Genomic DNA, 25,595 nt, shown 5'->3' with positions numbered 1-25,595 from the left:
CACAATGTGACACACACACACACACAATGTGACACACACACACACACACACACACTCACACAATGTGACACACACACACAATGTGACACAAACATACACGCACAATGTGACACACACACAATTACAACAGTTTTATTCAAACTGTGAAGCCAAAAGTTGGGTTAGATTTATGATGTAAAGATTTCATGTTTGTGTAGAACAATAAACATAGATTATGATTATTATTTTATTATTTCCTCCACTGAGCTGGGACTATTAACACTGAAGCTAATGCTAACGCTAACATTAACACTAATGCTAACAATAACACTAATGCTAACAATAACACTAGCGTTAATGCTAACACTAGCATTAATGCTAACACTAGCGTTAATGCTAACGTTGATCTAATCGTTTGTCTTTGGAGCGTCTCGTGTCAAAACCACATCTTTGGACTGAAGTTATAATTGTGTCAAATAAAATTGTGATTCATTTAATTGTGATAATCTGTGTGACCTCTGCCCCTCTGACCTCCAGCACAACGCTCCGATCCCTCAGGGCGGACGAGGAGCTGTCCAGTTTGTGACTCAGTATCAGCATTCGTCTGGACAGAGACGGATCAGAGTGACCACAACAGCACGAAAGTACGTTTAAATACTACTACTGCAAGAAAGTACCTTTATATGATACCACGACTGCACCAAAGTACGTTTAAGTACCTTTGTGTTACTGTGTGTGTTAGTGTGTGTTACAGGGTGTGTTACAGTGTGTGTTACAGTGTGTGTTAGTGTGTGTTACAGTGTGTGTTAGTGTGTGTTACAGGGTGTGTTACAGGGTGTGTTACAGGGTGTGTTACAGTGTGTGTTAGTGTGTGTTACAGTGTGCGTTAGGGTGTGTTACAGGGGGTGTTACAGGGTGTGTTACAGGGTGTGTTACAGTGTGTGTTAGGGTGTGTTACAGGGGGTGTTACAGGGTGTGTTAGTGTGTGTTACAGTGTGTGTTAGTGTGTGTTACAGGGGGGGTGTTACAGGGGGGGTGTTACAGTGTGTGTTAGTGTGTTACAGTGTGTGTTAGTGTGTGTTACAGTGTGTGTTACAGTGTGTTGCAGTGTGTGTTACAGTGTGTGTTGCAGTGTGTGTTAGTGTGTGTTACAGTGTGTGTTACAGGGTGTGTGTTACAGGGTGTGTGTTAATGGGTGTGTGTTACAGTGTGTGTTACAGTGTGTGTTGCAGTGTGTGTTGCAGGGTGTGTTGCAGTGTGTGTTAGTGTGTGTTACAGTGTGTGTTACAGTGTGTGTTAAAGGGTGTGTTAGTGTGTGTTACAGTGTGTGTTACAGTGTGTGTTACAGTGTGTGTTAAAGGGTGTGTTAGTGTGTGTTAGTGTGTGTTAGTGTGTGTTACAGGGTGTGTTACAGTGTGTGTTGCAGTGTGTGTTGCAGTGTGTGTTGCAGTGTGTGTTGCAGTGTGTGTTGCAGTGTGTGTTAAAGGGTGTGTTAGTGTGTGTTACAGTGTGTGTTAGTTTGTGTTACAGGGTGTGTTACAGGGTGTGTTAGTGTGTGTTACAATGTGTGTTACAGTGTGTGTTAGTTTGTGTTAGTGTGTGTTACAGGGTGTGTTAGTGTGTGTTAGTGTGTGTTACAGTGTGTGTTAGTTTGTGTTACAGTGTGTGTTTTAGTGTGTTACAGGGTGTGTTACAGGGTGTGTTACAGTGTGTTACAGTGTGTTGCAGTGTGTGTTGCAGTGTGTGTTGCAGTGTGTGTTACAGTGTGTGTAACAGTGTGTGTTAGTGTGTGTTAGTGTGTGTTACAGTGTGTGTTAGTGTGTGTTACAGTGTGTTAGTTTGTGTTAGTGTGTGTTAGTGTGTGTTACAGTGTGTGTTACAGTGTGTGTTACAGTGTGTGTTAAAGGGTGTGTTAGTGTGTGTTACAGTGTGTGTTAGTGTGTGTTAAAGTGTGTGTTAGTGTGTGTTACAGGGTGTGTTACAGGGTGTGTTACAGGGTGTGTTAGTGTGTGTTACAATGTGTGTTACAGGGTGTGTTAGTGTGTGTTACAATGTGTGTTACAGGGTGTGTTAGTGTGTTAGTTTGTGTTAGTGTGTGTTAGTTTGTGTTAGTTTGTGTTAGTGTGTGTTAGTGTGTGTTACAGTGTGTGTTACAGGGTATGTTAGTGTGTGTTACAGGGTGTGTTAGTGTGTGTTACAGTGTGTGTTAGTTTGTGTTACAGTGTGTGTTGTAGTGTGTTACAGGGTGTGTTACAGGGTGTGTTAGTTTGTGTTAGTTTGTGTTAGTGTGTGTTACAGGGTGTGTTACAGGGTGTGTTAGTGTGTGTTACAGGGTGTGTTAGTTTGTGTTAGTGTGTGTTAGTGTGTGTTACAGTGTGTGTTACAGGGTGTGTTAGTGTGTGTTAGGGTGTGTTAGTGTGTGTTACAGTGTGTGTTAGTTTGTGTTACAGTGTGTGTTTTAGTGTGTTACAGGGTGTGTTACAGGGTGTGTTAGTGTGTGTTACAGGGTGTGTTAGTGTGTGTTAGTGTGTGTTAGTGTGTGTCACAGGGTGTGTTACAGGGTATGTTAGTTATGGTGTGTGTGTGTGTGTTACAGGGGGTGTGTGTGTGTGTTACAGTGTGTGTTAGTGTGTGTTAGTGTGTGTTACAGGGTGTGTTAGTGTGTGTTACAGTGTGTGTTGCAGTGTGTGTTAAAGGGTGTGTTAGTGTGTGTTAGTGTGTGTTAGTGTGTGTTACAGGGTGTGTTACAGGGTGTGTTACAGTGTGTTGCAGTGTGTGTTAGTGTGTGTTACAGTGTGTGTTAGTGTGTGTTAGTGTGTGTTACAGTGTGTGTTACAGTGTATGTTACAGAGTGTGTGTTAGTGTGTGTTACAGGGTGTGTTACAGGGTGTGTTACAGGGTGTGTTACAGGGTGTGTTAGTGTGTGTTACAGTGTGTGTTACAGGGTGTGTTACAGGGTGTGTTACAGGGTGTGTTACAGGGTGTGTTACAGTGTGTGTTAGTGTGTGTTACAGTGTGTGTTAGGGTGTGTTACAGGGGGTGTTACAGGGTGTGTTACAGGGTGTGTTACAGGGTGTGTTACAGGGTGTGTTAGTGTGTGTTAGTGTGTGTTACAGTGTGTGTTACAGTGTGTGTTACAGGGTGTGTTACAGGGTGTGTTACAGGGTGTGTTACAGGGTGTGTTAGTGTGTGTTACAGTGTGTGTTAGGGTGTGTTACAGGGGGTGTTACAGGGTGTGTTAGTGTGTGTTACAGTGTGTGTTAGTGTGTGTTAGTGTGTGTTAGTGTGTGTTACAGGGGGGGTGTTACAGGGGGGGTGTTACAGTGTGTGTTACAGTGTGTTGCAGTGTGTGTTACAGTGTGTGTTGCAGTGTGTTGCAGTGTGTGTTAGTGTGTGTTACAGTGTGTGTTACAGGGTGTGTGTTACAGGGTGTGTGTTACAGGGTGTGTGTTACAGTGTGTGTTACAGTGTGTGTTACAGGGTGTGTTGCAGTGTGTGTTGCAGGGTGTGTTGCAGGGTGTGTTGCAGTGTGTGTTAGTGTGTGTTACAGTGTGTGTTACAGTGTGTGTTAAAGGGTGTGTTAGTGTGTGTTACAGTGTGTGTTGCAGTGTGTGTTACAGTGTGTGTTACAGTGTCTGTTAAAGGGTGTGTTAGTGTGTGTTAGGGTGTGTTACAGGGTGTGTTACAGGGTGTGTTACAGGGTGTTACAGGGTGTGTTACAGTGTGTGTTGCAGTGTGTGTTAGTGTGTGTTAGTGTGTGTTACAGTGTGTGTTACAGTGTGTGTTACAGTGTGTGTTACAGTGTGTGTTACAGTGTGTGTTGCAGTGTGTGTTGCAGTGTGTGTTGCAGTGTGTGTTGCAGTGTGTGTTAAAGGGTGTGTTAGTGTGTGTTACAGTGTGTGTTGCAGTGTGTGTTGCAGTGTGTGTTACAGTGTGTGTTAGTGTGTGTTAGTGTGTGTTACAGGGTGTGTTACAGTGTGTGTTACAGTGTGTGTTGCAGTGTGTGTTACAGTGTGTGTTGCAGTGTGTGTTGCAGTGTGTGTTGCAGTGTGTGTTGCAGTGTGTGTTAAAGGGTGTGTTAAAGGGTGTGTTACAGTGTGTGTTAAAGGGTGTGTTAGTGTGTGTTACAGTGTGTGTTAGTTTGTGTTACAGGGTGTGTTAGTGTGTTACAATGTGTGTTACAGTGTGTGTTAGTGTGTGTTAGTTTGTGTTAGTGTGTGTTACAGGGTGTGTTAGTGTGTGTTAGTGTGTGTTACAGTGTGTGTTAGTTTGTGTTACAGTGTGTGTTTTAGTGTGTTACAGGGTGTGTTACAGTGTGTGTTGCAGTGTGTGTTGCAGTGTGTGTTGCAGTGTGTGTTGCAGTGTGTGTTGCAGTGTGTGTTATAGTGTGTGTAACAGTGTGTGTTTGTGTGTTAGTGTGTGTTAGTGTGTGTTACAGTGTGTGTTAGTGTGTGTTACAGTGTGTGTTAGTTTGTGTTAGTGTGTGTTACAGTGTGTGTTACAGTGTGTGTTACAGTGTGTGTTACAGTGTGTGTTACAGTGTGTGTTAAAGGGTGTGTTAAAGGGTGTGTTAGTGTGTGTTACAGTGTGTGTTACAGTGTGTGTTAGTGTGTGTTAGTGTGTGTTAAAGTGTGTGTTAGTGTGTGTTACAGTGTATGTTACAGGGTGTGTTACAGGGTGTGTTACAGGGTGTGTTAGTGTGTGTTACAATGTGTGTTACAGGGTGTGTTACAGGGTGTGTTAGTGTGTGTTACAATGTGTGTTACAGGGTGTGTTAGTTTGTGTTAGTGTGTGTTAGTTTGTGTTAGTTTGTGTTAGTGTGTGTTAGTGTGTGTTACAGGGTATGTTAGTGTGTGTTAGTGTGTGTTAGGGTGTGTTAGTGTGTGTTACAGTGTGTGTTAATTTGTGTTACAGGGTGTGTTTTAGTGTGTTACAGGGTGTGTTACAGGGTGTGTTACAGGGTGTGTTACAGGGTGTGTTAGTGTGTGTTACAGTGTGTGTTACAGGGTGTGTTGCAGTGTGTGATACAGTGTGTGTTAAAGGGTGTGTTAGTGTGTGTTCCAGTGTGTGTTACAGGGTGTGTTACAGTGTGTGTTAGTGTGTGTTAGTGTGTGTTAGTTTGTGTTACAGTGTGTGTTACAGTGTTTGTTACAGTGTGTGTTACAGGGTGTGTTACAGGGTGTGTTAGTGTGTGTTAGTTTGTGTTAGTGTGTGTTACAGGGTGTGTTACAGGGTGTGTTAGTGTGTGTTACAGGGTGTGTTAGTTTGTGTTAGTGTGTGTTAGTTTGTGTTAGTGTGTGTTAGTGTGTGTTACAGGGTGTGTTAGTGTGTGTTACAGGCTGTGTTAGTGTGTGTTACAGTGTGTGTTATTTTGTGTTACAGTGTGTGTTGTAGTGTGTTACAGGGTGTGTTACAGGGTGTGTTAGTGTGTTAGTTTGTGTTAGTGTGTGTTAGTTTGTGTTAGTGTGTGTTACAGGGTGTGTTACAGGGTGTGTTAGTGTGTGTTACAGGGTGTGTTAGTTTGTGTTAGTGTGTGTTAGTTTGTGTTAGTGTGTGTTAGTGTGTGTTACAGTGTGTGTTACAGGGTGTGTTAGTGTGTGTTAGGGTGTGTTAGTGTGTGTTACAGTGTGTGTTAGTTTGTGTTACAGTGTGTGTTTTAGTGTGTTACAGGGTGTGTTACAGGGTGTGTTACAGGGTGTGTTACAGGGTGTGTTACAGGGTGTGTTAGTGTGTGTTAGTGTGTGTTAGTGTGTGTCACAGGGTGTGTTACAGGGTATGTTAGTTATGGTGTGTGTGTTACAGTGTGTGTTAGTGTGTGTTGCAGTGTGTGTTAAAGGGTGCGTTAGTGTGTGTTAGTGTGTGTTACAGGGTGTGTTAGTGTGTTACAGTGTGTGTTGCAGTGTGTGTTAAAGGGTGTGTTAGTGTGTGTTACAGTGTGTGTTAGTGTGTGTTACAGTGTGTGTTACAGTGTGTGTTACAGTGTGTGTTACAGTGTGTTACAGTGTGTGTTAGTGTGTGTTACAGGGTGTGTTACAGGGTGTGTTACAGGGTGTGTTGCAGTGTGTGTTGCAGTGTGTGTTAAAGGGTGTGTTAGTGTGTGTTAGTGTGTGTTACAGTGTGTGTTACAGTGTGTGTTAGTTTGTGTTACAGGGTGTGTTAGTGTGTGTTAGTGTGTGTTACAGTGTGTGTTAAAGGGTGTGTTAGTGTGTGTTACAGTGTGTGTTAGTTTGTGTTACAGGGTGTGTTACAGGGTGTGTTACAGGGTGTGTTACAATGTGTGTTACTGGGTGTGTTAGTGTGTGTTAGTGTGTGTTAGTTTATGTTACAGTGTGTGTTTTAGTGTGTTACAGGGTGTGTTACAGGGTGTGTTACAGGGTGTGTTACAGGGTGTGTTACAGGGTGTGTTACAGTGTGTGTTACAGTGTGTGTTAGTTTGTGTTAGTGTGTGTTACAGTGTGTGTTACAGTGTGTTAGTTTGTGTTAGTGTGTGTTAGTGTGTGTTAGTGTGTGTTAGTGTGTGGAACAGTGTGTGTTAGCGTGTGTTACAGTGTGTTACACTGTGTGTAACTGTGTGTAACTGTGTGTGTGTAACTGTGTAACTGTGTGTAACTGTGTGTAACTGTGTGTGTGTAACTGTGTGTAACTGTGTGTAACTGTGTGTAACTGTGTGTGTGTTACAGTGTGTGTTACAGTGTGTGTTACAGTGTGTGTAACTGTGTGTAACTGTGTGTGTGTAACTGTGTGTAACTGTGTGTAACTGTGTGTAACTGTGTGTGTAACTGTGTGTAACTGTGTGTGTGTTACAGTGTGTGTTACAGTGTGTGTTACAGTGTGTGTAACTGTGTGTGTAACTGTGTGTTACAGTTGGGCGGACGCTCAGTCTCAGATCCAGAGCATCGCCGCGTCCTTTGACCAGGAGGCGGCGGCCATCTTGATGGCTCGTTTGGCCGTTTATCGAGCCGAGACCGAAGAAGGACCGGACGTCCTGAGGTGGCTCGACCGCCAACTCATCCGCCTGGTACTGCACAGCGCCCCCTGCAGCGCCCTCTGCAGCGCCCCCTGCTGCTGCAGTAACAGTACTGCACAGCGCCCCCTGCAGCGCCCCCTGCTGCTGCAGTAACAGTACTGCACAGCGCCCCCTGCAGCGCCCTCTGCAGCGCCCCCTGCTGCTGCAGTAACAGTACTGCACAGCGCCCCCTGCAGCGCCCCCTGCTGCTGCAGTAACAGTACTGCACAGCGCCCCCTGCAACGCCCTCTGCAGCGCCCCCTGCTGCTGCAGTAACAGTACTGCACAGCGCCCCCTGCAGCGCCCTCTGCAGCGCCCCCTGCTGCTGCAGTAACAGTACTGCACAGGGCCCTCTGCAGCTGCAGAAACAGTACTGCACAGCGCCCTCTGCAGCTGCAGTAACAGTACTGCACAGCGCCCCCTGCTGCTGCAGTAACAGTACTGCACAGCGCCCTCTGCAGCGCCCTCTACTGCTGCAGTAACAGTACTGCACAGGGCCCTCTGCAGCTGCAGAAACAGTACTGCACAGCGCCCCCTGCAGCTGCAGAAACAGTACTGCACAGCGCCCCCTGCTGCTGCAGTAACAGTACTGCACAGCGCCCTCTGCTGCTGCAGTAACAGTACTGCACAGCGCCCTCTGCTGCTGCAGTAACAGTACTGCACAGCGCCCCCTGCTGCTGCAGTAACAGTACTGCACAGCGCCCTCTGCTGCTGCAGTAACAGTACTGCACAGCGCCCTCTGCAGCGCCCCCTGCTGCTGCAGTAACAGTACTGCACAGCGCCCCCTGCAGCGCCCTCTGCAGCGCCCCCTGCTGCTGCAGTAACAGTACTGCACAGCGCCCCCTGCAGCGCCCTCTGCAGCGCCCCCTGCTGCTGCAGTAACAGTACTGCACAGCGCCCCCTGCAGCGCCCTCTGCAGCGCCCCCTGCTGCTGCAGTAACAGTACTGCACAGGGCCCTCTGCAGCTGCAGAAACAGTACTGCACAGCGCCCTCTGCAGCTGCAGTAACAGTACTGCACAGCGCCCCCTGCTGCTGCAGTAACAGTACTGCACAGCGCCCTCTGCTGCTGCAGTAACAGTACTGCACAGCGCCCTCTGCTGCTGCAGTAACAGTACTGCACAGCGCCCTCTGCAGCGCCCCCTGCAGCTGCAGTAACAGTACTGCACAGCGCCCCCTGCAGCGCCCTCTGCAGCGCCCCCTGCTGCTGCAGTAACAGTACTGCACAGCGCCCCCTGCAGCGCCCTCTGCAGCGCCCCCTGCTGCTGCAGTAACAGTACTGCACAGCGCCCTCTGCAGCGCCCCCTGCAGCTGCAGTAACAGTACTGCACAGCGCCCTCTGCTGCTGCAGTAACAGTACTGCACAGCGCCCTCTGCAGCGCCCCCTGCTGCTGCAGTAACAGTACTGCACAGCGCCCTCTGCTGCTGCAGTAACAGTACTGCACAGCGCCCTCTGCTGCTGCAGTAACAGTACTGCACAGCGCCCTCTGCTGCTGCAGTAACAGTACTGCACAGCGCCCTCTGCAGCGCCCCCTGCAGCTGCAGTAACAGTACTGCACAGCGCCCCCTGCTGCTGCAGTAACAGTACTGCACAGCGCCCTCTGCTGCTGCAGTAACAGTACTGCACAGCGCCCTCTGCAGCGCCCCCTGCTGCTGCAGTAACAGTACTGCACAGCGCCCTCTGCTGCTGCAGTAACAGTACTGCACAGCGCCCTCTGCTGCTGCAGTAACAGTACTGCACAGCGCCCCCTGCTGCTGCAGTAACAGTACTGCACAGCGCCCTCTGCTGCTGCAGTAACAGTACTGCACAGCGCCCTCTGCAGCGCCCCCTGCTGCTGCAGTAACAGTACTGCACAGCGCCCTCTGCTGGTCATTGTTGATCTCATGTTTGTTCCAGTGTCAGAAGTTTGGAGATTACCACAAAGACGACCCAAACTCCTTCAGGTTCTCAGAGACCTTCTCCCTCTACCCTCAGGTGAGCTCTCATTGGTCCTTTCCTCTCACTCTTAGCTCCACCTCTGCTAACCCTGCCTCGCTCTGATTGGTCCACAGTTCATGTTCCACCTGAGGCGTTCTCCGTTCCTTCAGGTGTTCAACAACAGTCCAGACGAGAGCAGCTTCTACAGGCACCACTTCACCCGCCAGGACCTGACGCAGGCCCTGATCATGGTGCAGCCTGTGCTCTACGCCTACAGCTTCAGCGGGCCCCCGGAGGTGAGGGCCCCCCAACAGCCCCCCCAAGGGCCCCCCTAAGCCTCTAAGGGCCCCTCTAAGGGCCCCTCTAAGGGCTTGTTGGGAACAGTCTCTAATATTCAGGCAGTAGCTCAGTGTTGGTCTTCTGATCTGATGGTCAGTGGATCGGTCAGATCCGCTGACCATCAGATGGGCGGTGCGATGGCAGCTGCCTCAGGTGAATACTGCTGTTGTGTCCTTGGGCAAGACACTTAACCCGCCCCAGAGTCGTGTGTTTGATGGTTCCATGTTCTTTCTGTTGCAGCCGGTTTTGTTGGACTCAAGTTCCATTCTCCCCGACAGAATCCTCCTGATGGACACGTTCTTCCAGATCCTCATCTACCACGGAGAGGTAACTAGTACTAGTACTGCAACTAGTACTGCAACTAGTACTGCAACTAGTACAGCAACTAGTACAGCAACTAGTACTGCAACTAGTACTGCAACTAGTACTGCAACTAGTACTGCAACTAGTACAGCAACTAGTACTGCAACTAGTACTGCAACTAGTACTGCAACTAGTACTGCAACTAGTACAGCAACTAGTACTGCAACTAGTACTGCAACTAGTACAGCAACTAGTACTGCAACTAGTACTGCAACTAGTACTGCAACTAGTACAGCAACTAGTACTGCAACTAGTACTGCAACTAGTACTGCAACTAGTACTGCAACTAGTACTGCAACTAGTACAGCAACTAGTACAGCAACTAGTACTGCAACTAGTACTGCAACTAGTACTGCAACTAGTACTGCAACTAGTACAGCAACTAGTACTGCAACTAGTACTGCAACTAGTACAGCAACTAGTACTGCAACTAGTACTGCAACTAGTACAGCAACTAGTACAGCAACTAGTACAGCAACTAGTACTGCAACTAGTACTGCAACTAGTACTGCAACTAGTACTGCAACTAGTACAGCAACTAGTACTGCAACTAGTACAGCAACTAGTACTGCAACTAGTACTGCAACTAGTACTGCAACTAGTACAGCAACTAGTACTGCAACTAGTACTGCAACTAGTACTGCAACTAGTACTGCAACTAGTACTGCAACTAGTACTGCAACTTGTACTGCAACTAGTACTGCAACTAGTACTGCAACTAGTACTGCAACTAGTACTGCAACTAGTACTGCAACTAGTACTGCAACTAGTACAGCAACTAGTACAGCAACTAGTACTGCAATTAGTACTGCAACTAGTACTAGTACAACTAGTACTAGTACAACTAGTACTAGTACAACTAGTACTAGTACAACTAGTACTAGTACTAGTACTGCAACTAGTACTGCAACTAGTACTAGTACAACTAGTACTAGTGCAACTAGTACTAGTGCAACTAGTACTAGTGCAACTAGTACTGCAACTAGTACTGCAACTAGTACTGCAACTAGTACTGCAACTAGTACAGCAACTAGTACTGCAACTAGTACTAGTTAGATACTAGACACACAAACACACACAGACACAGACCTCAGGGCGGCGTCGTCGTGGTGATCAAATCAAATCAAATCAATTTATTTTTGTAAGGCCCAAAATCACAACAACAGTTGCCTCTGAGGGCCACAGGGAGAAATGAATCAACAATGTCTGTGGTGGCGATAGAGTCAGACAATGTCTGTGGTGGCGAGGGACGATGTCCCAGGGTCCTCTGTCCTTAGACTCTCCTTCTCGGCCAGGAAAAACTACAAAAAAACCTCTTTGGGAAAAAAGCGTAGAAACCTGGAGGAGTTCCAGTGAAGGAGAGATCCCACTCTCACAGACGGACACGAGGGAGACTGGAGCTGGAGCCACTCTTCAGGCAGATGAGGGAGTGATGAGGGCGGCGTCGTCGTGGTGATGAGGGCGGCGTCGTCTGCAAACTTGATTAGTTTGATGGAGGCGTGGCTGGAGGTGCAGCATTTCGTGTACAGGGAGAAGAGCAGGGGAGAAAGTACACAGCCCTGTGGAGCTCCTGTGCTGATGGTCCGTGTCTGAGACATTCTTCCCCAGCCGCACACACTGTGTCCGATCTGTCAGGAAGTTGGTGCTCCACCGGCTGACTCCACCTGCAGGTGGAGTCGGGTACGTTGAGCTGGGAGAGCTTGTCCTGGAGCAGAGCAGGAGGTGGTGTTGATGCAGAGCTGAAGTCCACAAACAGGATCCTGGTGTAGGTTCCAGAGGAGTCCAGGTGCTGCAGGTGAAGTGGAGAGCCAGGTTGATGGTGTCGTCCACAGACCTGTTGGCTCTGTAGGTGAACTGCTAGAGGTCCAGCAGGAGGTCCAGCAGGAGGTCCAGCAGGAGGTCCAGCAGGGAGTCCAGCAGGAGGTCCAGCAGGAGGTCCAGCAGGAGGTCCAGCAGGAGGTCCAGCAGGAGGTCCAGCAGGGGGGAGATGAGGGACTTGTGGTGTGGAAGGACCATGCGCTCAAATGACTTCATGACAGACGTCAGCACGACAGGTCTGTGGTCATTAAGTCCAGTGATCCGGGGCTTCTTGGGGACAGGGACAGGGACAATGATGGACGACTTGAAGCTGGGACATGGCATGACTCCAGGAGGTGTTAAAAATGCCAGTGAAGACAGGGGCCAGCTCGCCTGCACAGTGTCTTAAGGTGGCCGGGGTGACACCGTCAGGTCCAGCAGCTTTTCGCGGGTTGGATTTGCGGAATAATCTGCACACTTCCTGTTCCTGAACTGTAAGAGGGGCGGGGCAGGTGGGGGGGACCGGGGTCGGGATGGCAGGGGTGGCCACAGTGGGGGAGGGGGAGTCAAATCTGCAGTAGAAAGTGTTAAGTTGTTGTGCCAGTTTAATATCGTCCACAGCAGGGGGGGCTCGGGCTTGTAGTTGGTGAGAAGCCACTGTGCAGCTGAAAGTCCTGTAACTCCACTGTGCAGCTGAAAGTCCTGTAACTCCACTGTGCAGCTGAAAGTCCTGTAACTCCACTGTGCAGCTGAAAGTCCTGTAACTCCACTGTGCAGCTGAAAGTCCTGTAACTCCACTGTGCAGCTGAAAGTCCTGTAACTCCACTGTGCAGCTGAAAGTCCTGTAACTCCACTGTGCAGCTGAAAGTCCTGTAACTCCACTGTGCAGCTGAAAGTCCTGTAACTCCACTGTGCAGCTGAAAGTCCTGTAACTCCACTGTGCAGCTGAAAGTCCTGTAACTCCACTGTGCAGCTGAAAGTCCTGTAACTCCACTGTGCAGCTGAAAGTCCTGTAACTCTGCTGCTCCAGAATTCTGTTGTGGAAACTAAACTGTAACAAATGAGAGAAAATGAGGCGAAATATAACCAAGTTCAAAAGTGGTTCTTTATTTTAGCCGTGCAGAGACACATGTCTCACACAGACACATGTCTCACACAGACACATGTCTCTCACAGACACATGTCTCACACAGACACATGTCTCACACAGACACATGTCTCTCACAGACACATGTCTCACACAGACACATGTCTCACACAGACACATGTCTCTCACAGACACATGTCTCACACAGACACATGTCTCTCACAGACACATGTCTCTCACAGACACATGTCTCACACAGACACATGTCTCTCACAGACACATGTCTCACACAGACACATGTCTCTCCCTGACACATGTCTCTCCCTGACACATGTCTCTCACAGGCACATGTCTCACACAGACACATGTCTCACACAGACACATGTCTCACACAGACACATGTCTCTCACAGACACATGTCTCACACAGACACATGTCTCACACAGACACATGTCTCTCCCTGACACATGTCTCTCCCTGACACATGTCTCTCACAGGCACATGTCTCTCACAGACACATGTCTCTCACAGACACATGTCTCACACAGACACATGTCTCTCACAGACACATGTCTCTCACAGACACATGTCTCACACAGACACATGTCTCTCACAGACACATGTCTCTCACAGACACATGTCTCTCACAGACACATGTCTCTCACAGACACATGTCTCACACAGACACATGTCTCACACAGACACATGTCTCTCACAGACACATGTCTCACACAGACACATGTCTCTCACAGACACATGTCTCTCACAGACACATGTCTCACACAGACACATGTCTCACACAGACACATGTCTCTCACAGACACATGTCTCACACAGACACATGTCTCTCACAGACACATGTCTCTCACAGACACATGTCTCTCACAGACACATGTCTCTCACAGACACATGTCTCACACAGACACATGTCTCACACAGACACATGTCTCTCCCTGACACATGTCTCTCACAGACACATGTCTCTCCCTGACACATGTCTCTCACAGACACATGTCTCTCACAGACACATGTCTCACACAGACACATGTCTCACACAGACGCATGTCTCACACAGACGCATGTCTCACACAGACGCATGTCTCTCACAGACGCATGTCTCACACAGACGCATGTCTCACACAGACGCATGTCTCACACAGACGCATGTCTCACACAGACGCATGTCTCACACAGACACATGTCTCACACAGACACATGTCTCTCACAGACGCATGTCTCACACAGACGCATGTCTCACACAGACGCATGTCTCACACAGACGCATGTCTCTCACAGACGCATGTCTCACACAGACACATGTCTCACACAGACACATGTCTCACACAGACACATGTCTCACACAGACGCATGTCTCTCACAGACGCATGTCTCTCACAGACGCATGTCTCACACAGACACATGTCTCTCACAGACGCATGTCTCACACAGACACATGTCTCACACAGACACATGTCTCACACAGACACATGTCTCACACAGACACATGTCTCTCACAGACGCATGTCTCACACAGACACATGTCTCACACAGACACATGTCTCTCACAGACGCATGTCTCTCACAGACGCATGTCTCACACAGACACATGTCTCACACAGACACATGTCTCACACAGACACATGTCTCTCACAGACGCATGTCTCTCACAGACGCATGTCTCACACAGACACATGTCTCTCACAGACATTTGTCGTTCTGTCCCTGATCTGACCAGAGCAAACATTGAGTTCAGCTTATTTAGGCACAACAGGTGCCACATATGCACAAAACCAGTCTAAACATATTGCAGAGACACACACTCAATGTTCTACCTCATGTGACACGTCCTCTGACCTCTGACCTCTGATCTGCAGCTTCAGTGTTCAGAGTCTGCAGAGACATAAGAAGTGTGACCCGGATGTTACACATATAAGACCTAAGTTCTATGGCCTCAGGCAAAGACATGACATTATTACACCACAGTTCACATTGGACAGGAAGATCCCAGGTGAGGGCCTCGCTCCCTCAGCCGCACGAGCCGCACGAGCCCGTCTTCCTCTTCTGACCTCTTCTCTTAGCCACAATACTGGTTATTTCTGCAGCTGATGTTATTAAAGCTGGAACAGTGTCCATAGGAGATGTGGTCTGGATGGATGGAGCTCTTCCCGGTGTAAGACACACACATGTTACACCGCGGCGCCTTCTCAAAGCTTCTCAAAGCTTCCACTGCGACACGTGTTTGTTCATCAGCTCCATGACATCATCTCGTCTCTTTCGAGTCTTTCTCTGTGTCATGTTTGTAACTGAAGGAACTCACTAACAGGCATAACAACCACACATGTGTAACCATGGAAACGTGCTGCTATGGGAACCAGGCTGCAGGTGTGACATTAGCATGTTCCTGACGTGACGTGTTCTCCTCAGACCGTGGCTCAGTGGAGGAAAGCCGGGTACCACGACATGCCCGAGTACGAGAACTTTAAACACCTCCTCCAGGCTCCGGTGGACGACGCCCAGGAACTGCTCCACACCAGGTTCCCCATGCCCCGCTACATCGACACGGAGCACGGAGGCAGCCAGGTGAGCCATGGACCTGTTACCATAGCAACGCTCTGTGACCTTCAGACCTGTTACCATAGCAACGCTCTGACCTTCAGGCCTGTTACCATAGCAACGCTCTGTGACCTTCAGGACTGTTACCATAGCAACGCTCTGTGACCTTCAGGACTGTTACCATAGCAACGCTCTGTGACCTTCAGGCCTGTTACCATAGCAACGCTCTGTGACCTTCAGGACTGTTACCATAGCAACGCTCTGACCTTCAGGCCTGTTACCATAGCAACGCTCTGTGACCTTCAGGACTGTTACCATAGCAACGCTCTGTGACCTTCAGGCCTGTTACCATAGCAACGTTCTGTGACCTTCAGGACTGTTACCATAGCAACGCTCTGACCTTCAGGCCTGTTACCATAGCAACGCTCTGTGACCTTCAGGACTGTTACCATAGCAACGCTCTGTGACCTTCAGGCCTGTTACCATAGCAACGCTCTGTGACCTTCAGGCCTGTTACCATAGCAACGCTCTGACCTTCAGGCCTGTTACCATAGCAACGCTCTGTGACCTTCAGGCCTGTTACCATAGCAACGCTCTGTGACCTTCAGGACTGTTACCATAGCAACGTTCTGTGACCTTCAGGACTGTTACCATAGCAACGCTCTGTGACCTTCAGGCCTGTTACCATAGCAACGCTCTGTGACCTTCAGGACTGTTACCATAGCAACGCTCTGTGACCTTCAGGACTGTTACCATAGCAACGTTCTGTGACCTTCAGGACTGTTACCATAGCAACGCTCTGACCTTCAGGACTGTTACCATAGCAACGCTCTGTGACCTTCAGGACTGTTACCATAGCAACGCTCTGTGACCTTCAGGCCTGTTACCATAGCAACGCTCTGTGACCTTCAGGACTGTTACCATAGCAACGCTCTGTGACCTTCAGGACTGTTACCATAGCAACGCTCTGATCTTCAGGCCTGTTACCATAGCAACGCTCTGTGACCTTCAGGACTGTTACCATAGCAACGTTCTGTGACCTTCAGGACTGTTACCATAGCAACGCTCTGACCTTCAGGACTGTTACCATAGCAACGCTCTGTGACCTTCAGGACTGTTACCATAGCAACGCTCTGTGACCTTCAGGCCTGTTACCATAGCAACGCTCTGTGACCTTCAGGACTGTTACCATAGCAACGCTCTGACCTTCAGGCCTGTTACCATAGCAACGCTCTGTGACCTTCAGGACTGTTACCATAGCAACGCTCTGTGACCTTCAGGCCTGTTACCATAGCAACGTTCTGTGACCTTCAGGACTGTTACCATAGCAACGCTCTGACCTTCAGGCCTGTTACCATAGCAACGCTCTGTGACCTTCAGGACTGTTACCATAGCAACGCTCTGTGACCTTCAGGCCTGTTACCATAGCAACGCTCTGTGACCTTCAGGCCTGTTACCATAGCAACGCTCTGACCTTCAGGCCTGTTACCATAGCAACGCTCTGTGACCTTCAGGCCTGTTACCATAGCAACGCTCTGTGACCTTCAGGACTGTTACCATAGCAACGTTCTGTGACCTTCAGGACTGTTACCATAGCAACGCTCTGTGACCTTCAGGCCTGTTACCATAGCAACGCTCTGTGACCTTCAGGACTGTTACCATAGCAACGCTCTGTGACCTTCAGGACTGTTACCATAGCAACGCTCTGTGACCTTCAGGACTGTTACCATAGCAACGCTCTGTGACCTTCAGGCCTGTTACCATAGCAACGCTCTGTGACCTTCAGGACTGTTACCATAGCAACGTTCTGTGACCTTCAGGACTGTTACCATAGCAACGCTCTGTGACCTTCAGGCCTGTTACCATAGCAACGCTCTGTGACCTTCAGGACTGTTACCATAGCAACGTTCTGTGACCTTCAGGACTGTTACCATAGCAACGTTCTGTGACCTTCAGGACTGTTACCATAGCAACGCTCTGACCTTCAGGACTGTTACCATAGCAACGCTCTGTGACCTTCAGGACTGTTACCATAGCAACGCTCTGTGACCTTCAGGCCTGTTACCATAGCAACGCTCTGTGACCTTCAGGACTGTTACCATAGCAACGCTCTGTGACCTTCAGGACTGTTACCATAGCAACGCTCTGACCTTCAGGCCTGTTACCATAGCAACGCTCTGTGACCTTCAGGACTGTTACCATAGCAACGTTCTGTGACCTTCAGGACTGTTACCATAGCAACGCTCTGACCTTCAGGACTGTTACCATAGCAACGCTCTGTGACCTTCAGGACTGTTACCATAGCAACGCTCTGTGACCTTCAGGCCTGTTACCATAGCAACGCTCTGTGACCTTCAGGACTGTTACCATAGCAACGCTCTGACCTTCAGGCCTGTTACCATAGCAACGCTCTGTGACCTTCAGGACTGTTACCATAGCAACGCTCTGTGACCTTCAGGCCTGTTACCATAGCAACGTTCTGTGACCTTCAGGACTGTTACCATAGCAACGCTCTGACCTTCAGGCCTGTTACCATAGCAACGCTCTGTGACCTTCAGGACTGTTACCATAGCAACGCTCTGTGACCTTCAGGCCTGTTACCATAGCAACGCTCTGTGACCTTCAGGCCTGTTACCATAGCAACGCTCTGTGACCTTCAGGCCTGTTACCATAGCAACGCTCTGTGACCTTCAGGACTGTTACCATAGCAACGCTCTGTGACCTTCAGGCCTGTTACCATAGCAACGTTACCATAGCAACGCTCTGTGACCTTCAGGACTGTTACCATAGCAACGTTACCATAGCAACGCTCTGTGACCTTCAGGCCTGTTACCATAGCAACGCTCTGTGACCTTCAGGCCTGTTACCATAGCAACGCTCTGTGACCTTCAGGACTGTTACCATAGCAACGCTCTGTGACCTTCAGGCCTGTTACCATAGCAACGCTCTGTGACCTTCAGGACTGTTACCATAGCAACGCTCTGTGACCTTCAGGCCTGTTACCATAGCAACGCTCTGTGACCTTCAGACCTGTTACCATAGCAACGCTATGTGACCTTCAGGACTGTTACCATAGCAACGCTCTGACCTTCAGGCCTGTTACCATAGCAACGCTCTGTGACCTTCAGGCCTGTTACCATAGCAACGCTCTGTGACCTTCAGGACTGTTACCATAGCAACGCTCTGACCTTCAGGCCTGTTACCATAGCAACGCTCTGTGACCTTCAGGACTGTTACCATAGCAACGCTCTGTGACCTTCAGGACTGTTACCATAGCAACGCTCTGTGACCTTCAGGACTGTTACCATAGCAACGTTACCATAGCAACGCTCTGTGACCTTCAGGCCTGTTACCATAGCAACGCTCTGTGACCTTCATGCCTGTTACCATAGCAACGCTCTGTGACCTTCAGGCCTGTTACCATAGCAACGCTCTGTGACCTTCAGGCCTGTTACCATAGCAACGCTCTGTGACCTTCAGGACTGTTACCATAGCAACGCTCTGACCTTCAGGCCTGTTACCATAGCAACGCTCTGTGACCTTCAGGCCTGTTACCATAGCAACGCTCTGTGACCTTCAGGACTGTTACCATAGCAACGCTCTGTGACCTTCAGGCCTGTTACCATAGCAACGCTCTGTGACCTTCAGGACTGTTACCATAGCAACGCTCTGTGACCTTCAGGACTGTTACCATAGCAACGTTCTGTGACCTTCAGGACTGTTACCATAGCAACGCTCTGACCTTCAGGACTGTTACCATAGCAACGCTCTGTGACCTTCAGGACTGTTACCATAGCAACGCTCTGTGACCTTCAGGCCTGTTACCATAGCAACGCTCTGTGACCTTCAGGACTGTTACCATAGCAACGCTCTGTGACCTTCAGGACTGTTACCATAGCAACGCTCTGATCTTCAGGCCTGTTACCATAGCAACGCTCTGTGACCTTCAGGACTGTTACCATAGCAACGTTCTGTGACCTTCAGGACTGTTACCATAGCAACGCTCTGACCTTCAGGACTGTTACCATAGCAACGCTCTGTGACCTTCAGGACTGTTACCATAGCAACGCTCTGTGACCTTCAGGCCTGTTACCATAGCAACGCTCTGTGACCTTCAGGACTGTTACCATAGCAACGCTCTGACCTTCAGGCCTGTTACCATAGCAACGCTCTGTGACCTTCAGGACTGTTACCATAGCAACGCTCTGTGACCTTCAGGCCTGTTACCATAGCAACGTTCTGTGACCTTCAGGACTGTTACCATAGCAACGCTCTGACCTTCAGGCCTGTTACCATAGCAACGCTCTGTGACCTTCAGGACTGTTACCATAGCAACGCTCTGTGACCTTCAGGCCTGTTACCATAGCAACGCTCTGTGACCTTCAGGCCTGTTACCATAGCAACGCTCTGACCTTCAGGCCTGTTACCATAGCAACGCTCTGTGACCTTCAGGCCTGTTACCATAGCAACGCTCTGTGACCTTCAGGACTGTTACCATAGCAACGTTCTGTGACCTTCAGGACTGTTACCATAGCAACGCTCTGTGACCTTCAGGCCTGTTACCATAGCAACGCTCTGTGACCTTCAGGACTGTTACCATAGCAACGCTCTGTGACCTTCAGGACTGTTACCATAGCAACGCTCTGTGACCTTCAGGACTGTTACCATAGCAACGCTCTGTGACCTTCAGGCCTGTTACCATAGCAACGCTCTGTGACCTTCAGGACTGTTACCATAGCAACGTTCTGTGACCTTCAGGACTGTTACCATAGCAACGCTCTGTGACCTTCAGGCCTGTTACCATAGCAACGCTCTGTGACCTTCAGGACTGTTACCATAGCAACGTTCTGTGACCTTCAGGACTGTTACCATAGCAACGTTCTGTGACCTTCAGGACTGTTACCATAGCAACGCTCTGACCTTCAGGACTGTTACCATAGCAACGCTCTGTGACCTTCAGGACTGTTACCATAGCAACGCTCTGTGACCTTCAGGCCTGTTACCATAGCAACGCTCTGTGACCTTCAGGACTGTTACCATAGCAACGCTCTGTGACCTTCAGGACTGTTACCATAGCAACGCTCTGACCTTCAGGCCTGTTACCATAGCAACGCTCTGTGACCTTCAGGACTGTTACCATAGCAACGTTCTGTGACCTTCAGGACTGTTACCATAGCAACGCTCTGACCTTCAGGACTGTTACCATAGCAACGCTCTGTGACCTTCAGGACTGTTACCATAGCAACGCTCTGTGACCTTCAGGCCTGTTACCATAGCAACGCTCTGTGACCTTCAGGACTGTTACCATAGCAACGCTCTGACCTTCAGGCCTGTTACCATAGCAACGCTCTGTGACCTTCAGGACTGTTACCATAGCAACGCTCTGTGACCTTCAGGCCTGTTACCATAGCAACGTTCTGTGACCTTCAGGACTGTTACCATAGCAACGCTCTGACCTTCAGGCCTGTTACCATAGCAACGCTCTGTGACCTTCAGGACTGTTACCATAGCAACGCTCTGTGACCTTCAGGCCTGTTACCATAGCAACGCTCTGTGACCTTCAGGCCTGTTACCATAGCAACGCTCTGTGACCTTCAGGCCTGTTACCATAGCAACGCTCTGTGACCTTCAGGACTGTTACCATAGCAACGCTCTGTGACCTTCAGGCCTGTTACCATAGCAACGTTACCATAGCAACGCTCTGTGACCTTCAGGACTGTTACCATAGCAACGTTACCATAGCAACGCTCTGTGACCTTCAGGCCTGTTACCATAGCAACGCTCTGTGACCTTCAGGCCTGTTACCATAGCAACGCTCTGTGACCTTCAGGACTGTTACCATAGCAACGCTCTGTGACCTTCAGGCCTGTTACCATAGCAACGCTCTGTGACCTTCAGGACTGTTACCATAGCAACGCTCTGTGACCTTCAGGCCTGTTACCATAGCAACGCTCTGTGACCTTCAGACCTGTTACCATAGCAACGCTATGTGACCTTCAGGACTGTTACCATAGCAACGCTCTGACCTTCAGGCCTGTTACCATAGCAACGCTCTGTGACCTTCAGGCCTGTTACCATAGCAACGCTCTGTGACCTTCAGGACTGTTACCATAGCAACGCTCTGACCTTCAGGCCTGTTACCATAGCAACGCTCTGTGACCTTCAGGACTGTTACCATAGCAACGCTCTGTGACCTTCAGGACTGTTACCATAGCAACGTTACCATAGCAACGCTCTGTGACCTTCAGGCCTGTTACCATAGCAACGCTCTGTGACCTTCATGCCTGTTACCATAGCAACGCTCTGTGACCTTCAGGCCTGTTACCATAGCAACGCTCTGTGACCTTCAGGCCTGTTACCATAGCAACGCTCTGTGACCTTCAGGACTGTTACCATAGCAACGCTCTGACCTTCAGGCCTGTTACCATAGCAACGCTCTGTGACCTTCAGGCCTGTTACCATAGCAACGCTCTGTGACCTTCAGGCCTGTTACCATAGCAACGCTCTGTGACCTTCAGGCCTGTTACCATAGCAACGCTCTGTGACCTTCAGGACTGTTACCATAGCAACGCTCTGTGACCTTCAGGACTGTTACCATAGCAACGCTCTGTGACCTTCAGGCCTGTTACCATAGCAACGCTCTGTGACCTTCAGACCTGTTACCATAGCAACGCTCTGTGACCTTCAGGCCTGTTACCATAGCAACGCTCTGTGACCTTCAGACCTCTTACCATAGCAACGCTCTGTGACCTTCAGGACTGTTACCATAGCAACGCTCTGTGACCTTCAGGCCTGTTACCATAGCAACGCTCTGACCTTCAGGCCTGTTACCATAGCAACGCTCTGTGACCTTCAGGCCTGTTACCATAGCAACGCTCTGTGACCTTCAGGACTGTTACCATAGCAACGCTCTGTGACCTTCAGGACTGTTACCATAGCAACGCTCTGTGACCTTCAGGCCTGTTACCATAGCAACGCTCTGTGACCTTCAGGACTGTTACCATAGCAACGCTCTGACCTTCAGGACTGTTACCATAGCAACGCTCTGACCTTCAGGCCTGTTACCATAGCAACGCTCTGTGACCTTCAGGACTGTTACCATAGCAACGCTCTGTGACCTTCAGGACTGTTACCATAGCAACGCTCTGTGACCTTCAGGCCTGTTACCATAGCAACGCTCTGTGACCTTCAGGCCTGTTACCATAGCAACGCTCTGTGACCTTCAGGCCTGTTACCATAGCAACGCTCTGTGACCTTCAGGCCTGTTACCATAGCAACGCTCTGTGACCTTCAGGCCTGTTACCATAGCAACGCTCTGTGACCTTCAGGCCTGTTACCATAGCAACGCTCTGACCTTCAGGCCTGTTACCATAGCAACGCTCTGTGACCTTCAGACCTGTTACCATAGCAACGCTCTGTGACCTTCAGACCTGTTACCATAGCAACGCTCTGTGACCTTCAGGACTGTTACCATAGCAACGCTCTGTGACCTTCAGACCTGTTACCATAGCAACGCTCTGTGACCTTCAGGCCTGTTACCATAGCAACGCTCTGTGACCTTCAGGCCTGTTACCATAGCAACGCTCTGTGACCTTCAGGACTGTTACCATAGCAACGCTCTGTGACCTTCAGGACTGTTACCATAGCAACGCTCTGACCTTCAGGCCTGTTACCATAGCAACGCTCTGTGACCTTCAGGCCTGTTACCATAGCAACGCTCTGTGACCTTCAGGACTGTTACCATAGCAACGCTCTGACCTTCAGGCCTGTTACCATAGCAACGCTCTGTGACCTTCAGGCCTGTTACCATAGCAACGCTCTGTGACCTTCAGACCTGTTACCATAGCAACGCTCTGTGACCTTCAGGCCTGTTACCATAGCAACGCTCTGACCTTCAGGACTGTTACCATAGCAACGCTCTGTGACCTTCAGGCCTGTTACCATAGCAACGCTCTGTGACCTTCAGGACTGTTACCATAGCAACGCTCTGTGACCTTCAGGCCTGTTACCATAGCAACGCTCTGTGACCTTCAGGCCTGTTACCATAGCAACGCTCTGTGACCTTCAGGCCTGTTACCATAGCAACGCTCTGTGACCTTCAGGACTGTTACCATAGCAACGCTCGACTCTGACCTGCTGCTTGTGTTTCAGGCTCGGTTCCTGCTCTCCAAAGTGAACCCCTCCCAGACCCACAACAACATGTACACCTGGGGTCAGGTGAGTCTGTGACCTTTGACCTTTCACCTCTCGTTTAATCTGAGTCAGGTTGAACTGAGGCTCAGGGGTCAAAGGTTAGGTTTATGGTTCATCTCTGGGATCTTCTCTGTCGCATAAATAAGGCAAGGCACCAGCAGGAGGCCGGTCCATGTTTAGTCCTGACTCTGGCACCAGCAGGAGGCCGCTCCATGTTTAATCCTGACTCTGGCACCAGCAGGAGGCCGCTCCATGTCTAGTCCTGACTCTGGCACCAGCAGGAGGCCGGTCCATGTGGCACCAGCAGGAGGCCGCTCCATGTTTAGTCCTGACTCTGGCACCAGCAGGAGGCCGCTCCATGTCTAGTCCTGACTCTGGCACCAGCAGGAGGCCGGTCCATGTTTAGTCCTGACTCTGGCACCAGCAGGAGGCCGCTCCATGTTTAGTCCTGACTCTGGCACCAGCAGGAGGCCGCTCCATGTTTAGTCCTGACTCTGGCACCAGCAGGAGGCCGGTCCATGTTTTGTCCTGACTCTGGGCACCAGCAGGAGGCCGGTCCATGTTTAGTCCTGACTCTGGCACCAGCAGGAGGCCGGTCCATGTTTAGTCCTGACTCTGGCACCAGCAGGAGGCCGCTCCATGTTTAGTCCTGACTCTGGCACCAGCAGGAGGCCGCTCCATGTCTAGTCCTGACTCTGGCACCAGCAGGAGGCCGGTCCATGTTTAGTCCTGACTCTGGCACCAGCAGGAGGCCGCTCCCTGTTTAGTCCTGACTCTGGCACCAGCAGGAGGCCAGTCCCTGTTTAGTCCTGACTCTGGCACCAGCAGGAGGCCGGCCCATGTTTAGTCCTGACTCTGGCACCAGCAGGAGGCCGCTCCATGTTTAGTCCTGACTCTGGCACCAGCAGGAGGCCGGTCCATGTTTAATCCTGACTCTGGCACCAGCAGGAGGCCGCTCCATGTCTAGTCCTGACTCTGGCACCAGCAGGAGGCCGGTCCATGTGGCACCAGCAGGAGGCCGCTCCATGTTTAGTCCTGACTCTGGCACCAGCAGGAGGCCGCTCCATGTCTAGTCCTGACTCTGGCACCAGCAGGAGGCCGGTCCATGTTTAGTCCTGACTCTGGCACCAGCAGGAGGCCGCTCCATGTCTAGTCCTGACTCTGGCACCAGCAGGAGGCCGGTCCATGTTTAGTCCTGACTCTGGCACCAGCAGGAGGCCGCTCCATGTTTAGTCCTGACTCTGGCACCAGCAGGAGGCCGCTCCATGTTTAGTCCTGACTCTGGCACCAGCAGGAGGCCGGTCCATGTTTTGTCCTGACTCTGGCACCAGCAGGAGGCCGGTCCATGTTTAGTCCTGACTCTGGCACCAGCAGGAGGCCAGTCCCTGTTTAGTCCTGACTCTGGCACCAGCAGGAGGCCGGCCCATGTTTAGTCCTGACTCTGGCACCAGCAGGAGGCCGAGCGGGGGAGTTTTGTGACACTTGTTACAGGAGAAATCAAATACAGCCGTAAAGAGAATACTACGGTCATAAAAGCATTTGTCTCCTGCGCTCCTGGCCACGCCCCCTGAGCGCTGTCTCTCAAATACATTCTACAAATAAATCAAATGAATTATGTTTATTTAAACAACCAAATTATTGATCCATGAAACATAAAATTACACATTTATAACTAAATATCAACACTAGATTTCCACATGAACGTAGGACCTAAAGGACCTAAGGGACCTAAAGGACCTAAGGGACCTAAAGGACCTAAGGGACCTAAGGGACCTAAGGGACCTAAGGGACCTAAAGGACCACCTAAGGGACCTAAGGGACCTAAAGGACCACCTAAGGGACCTAAGGGACCTAAAGGACCACCTAAGGGACCTAAGGGACCACCTAAGGGACCTAAGGGACCAGGGAAATCACCCAGAGTCTGACCTGGCCCCAAAAGGGTGAAAAGCCTCTGGGGCCATTTCCCTGGTCCTTTCCTAGAACTACTCTCATGTCATGTCTGTGACAGTGACACTTGCCACGCTGAAGCTTCATTTCTGACCCGTCTCTGAAACAGCAGAAGTCAATATTTCAATATTTCAATATTTTAATATTCATGATTATGTTTTTGTTTCTGTGTGAAAATGTTCTTTGAACAAAGTGATAAAGTAAAATATATATCTATGTTTAGAATTTGAAAAAATCATATTTTATCTTTTCAATGAAGAAGAGTTCAGTGACTGATCCACTGATGTCATGACCTCTGACCTCATGGACAGTTTTGTCAGTTACAGGTGCAAAGTGAGTCTCTTAACCACGTACAGACGCCGCGGCCTGAACGCGCCTGACGCAGAATATGAGCATTTGAAAGGTTTACACACTG

The 25,595-nt window shown here is 49.7% G+C and overlaps 1 protein-coding gene across 2 annotated transcripts in view; it reads left to right on the top strand.

Annotated features, from left to right (window-relative positions):
- Positions 1–25,595, top strand: part of LOC140383533 (protein transport protein Sec23A) — a 67,617-nt gene that overhangs the window by 35,321 nt on the left and 6,701 nt on the right. For both annotated transcript variants that reach the window (XM_072465978.1, XM_072465979.1), the window contains exons 13-19: positions 517–623; positions 6,844–6,997; positions 8,881–8,958; positions 9,036–9,197; positions 9,481–9,567; positions 14,912–15,067; positions 23,192–23,257. In XM_072465978.1, the coding sequence (XP_072322079.1) occupies positions 517–623; positions 6,844–6,997; positions 8,881–8,958; positions 9,036–9,197; positions 9,481–9,567; positions 14,912–15,067; positions 23,192–23,257 (810 nt within the window). The remainder of the gene's footprint in view (positions 1–516; positions 624–6,843; positions 6,998–8,880; positions 8,959–9,035; positions 9,198–9,480; positions 9,568–14,911; positions 15,068–23,191; positions 23,258–25,595) is intronic.

Source organism: Eucyclogobius newberryi, unplaced genomic scaffold, assembly GCF_026437365.1.
Source record: "Eucyclogobius newberryi isolate DKJ021-1_F unplaced genomic scaffold, fEucNew1.0.hap1 SCAF_53, whole genome shotgun sequence".
Lineage (NCBI taxonomy): Eukaryota > Metazoa > Chordata > Actinopteri > Gobiiformes > Gobiidae > Eucyclogobius > Eucyclogobius newberryi.
The sequence above is the reverse complement of the archived record's forward strand: the minus strand, read 5'-3'. Positions and strand labels throughout refer to the sequence as shown.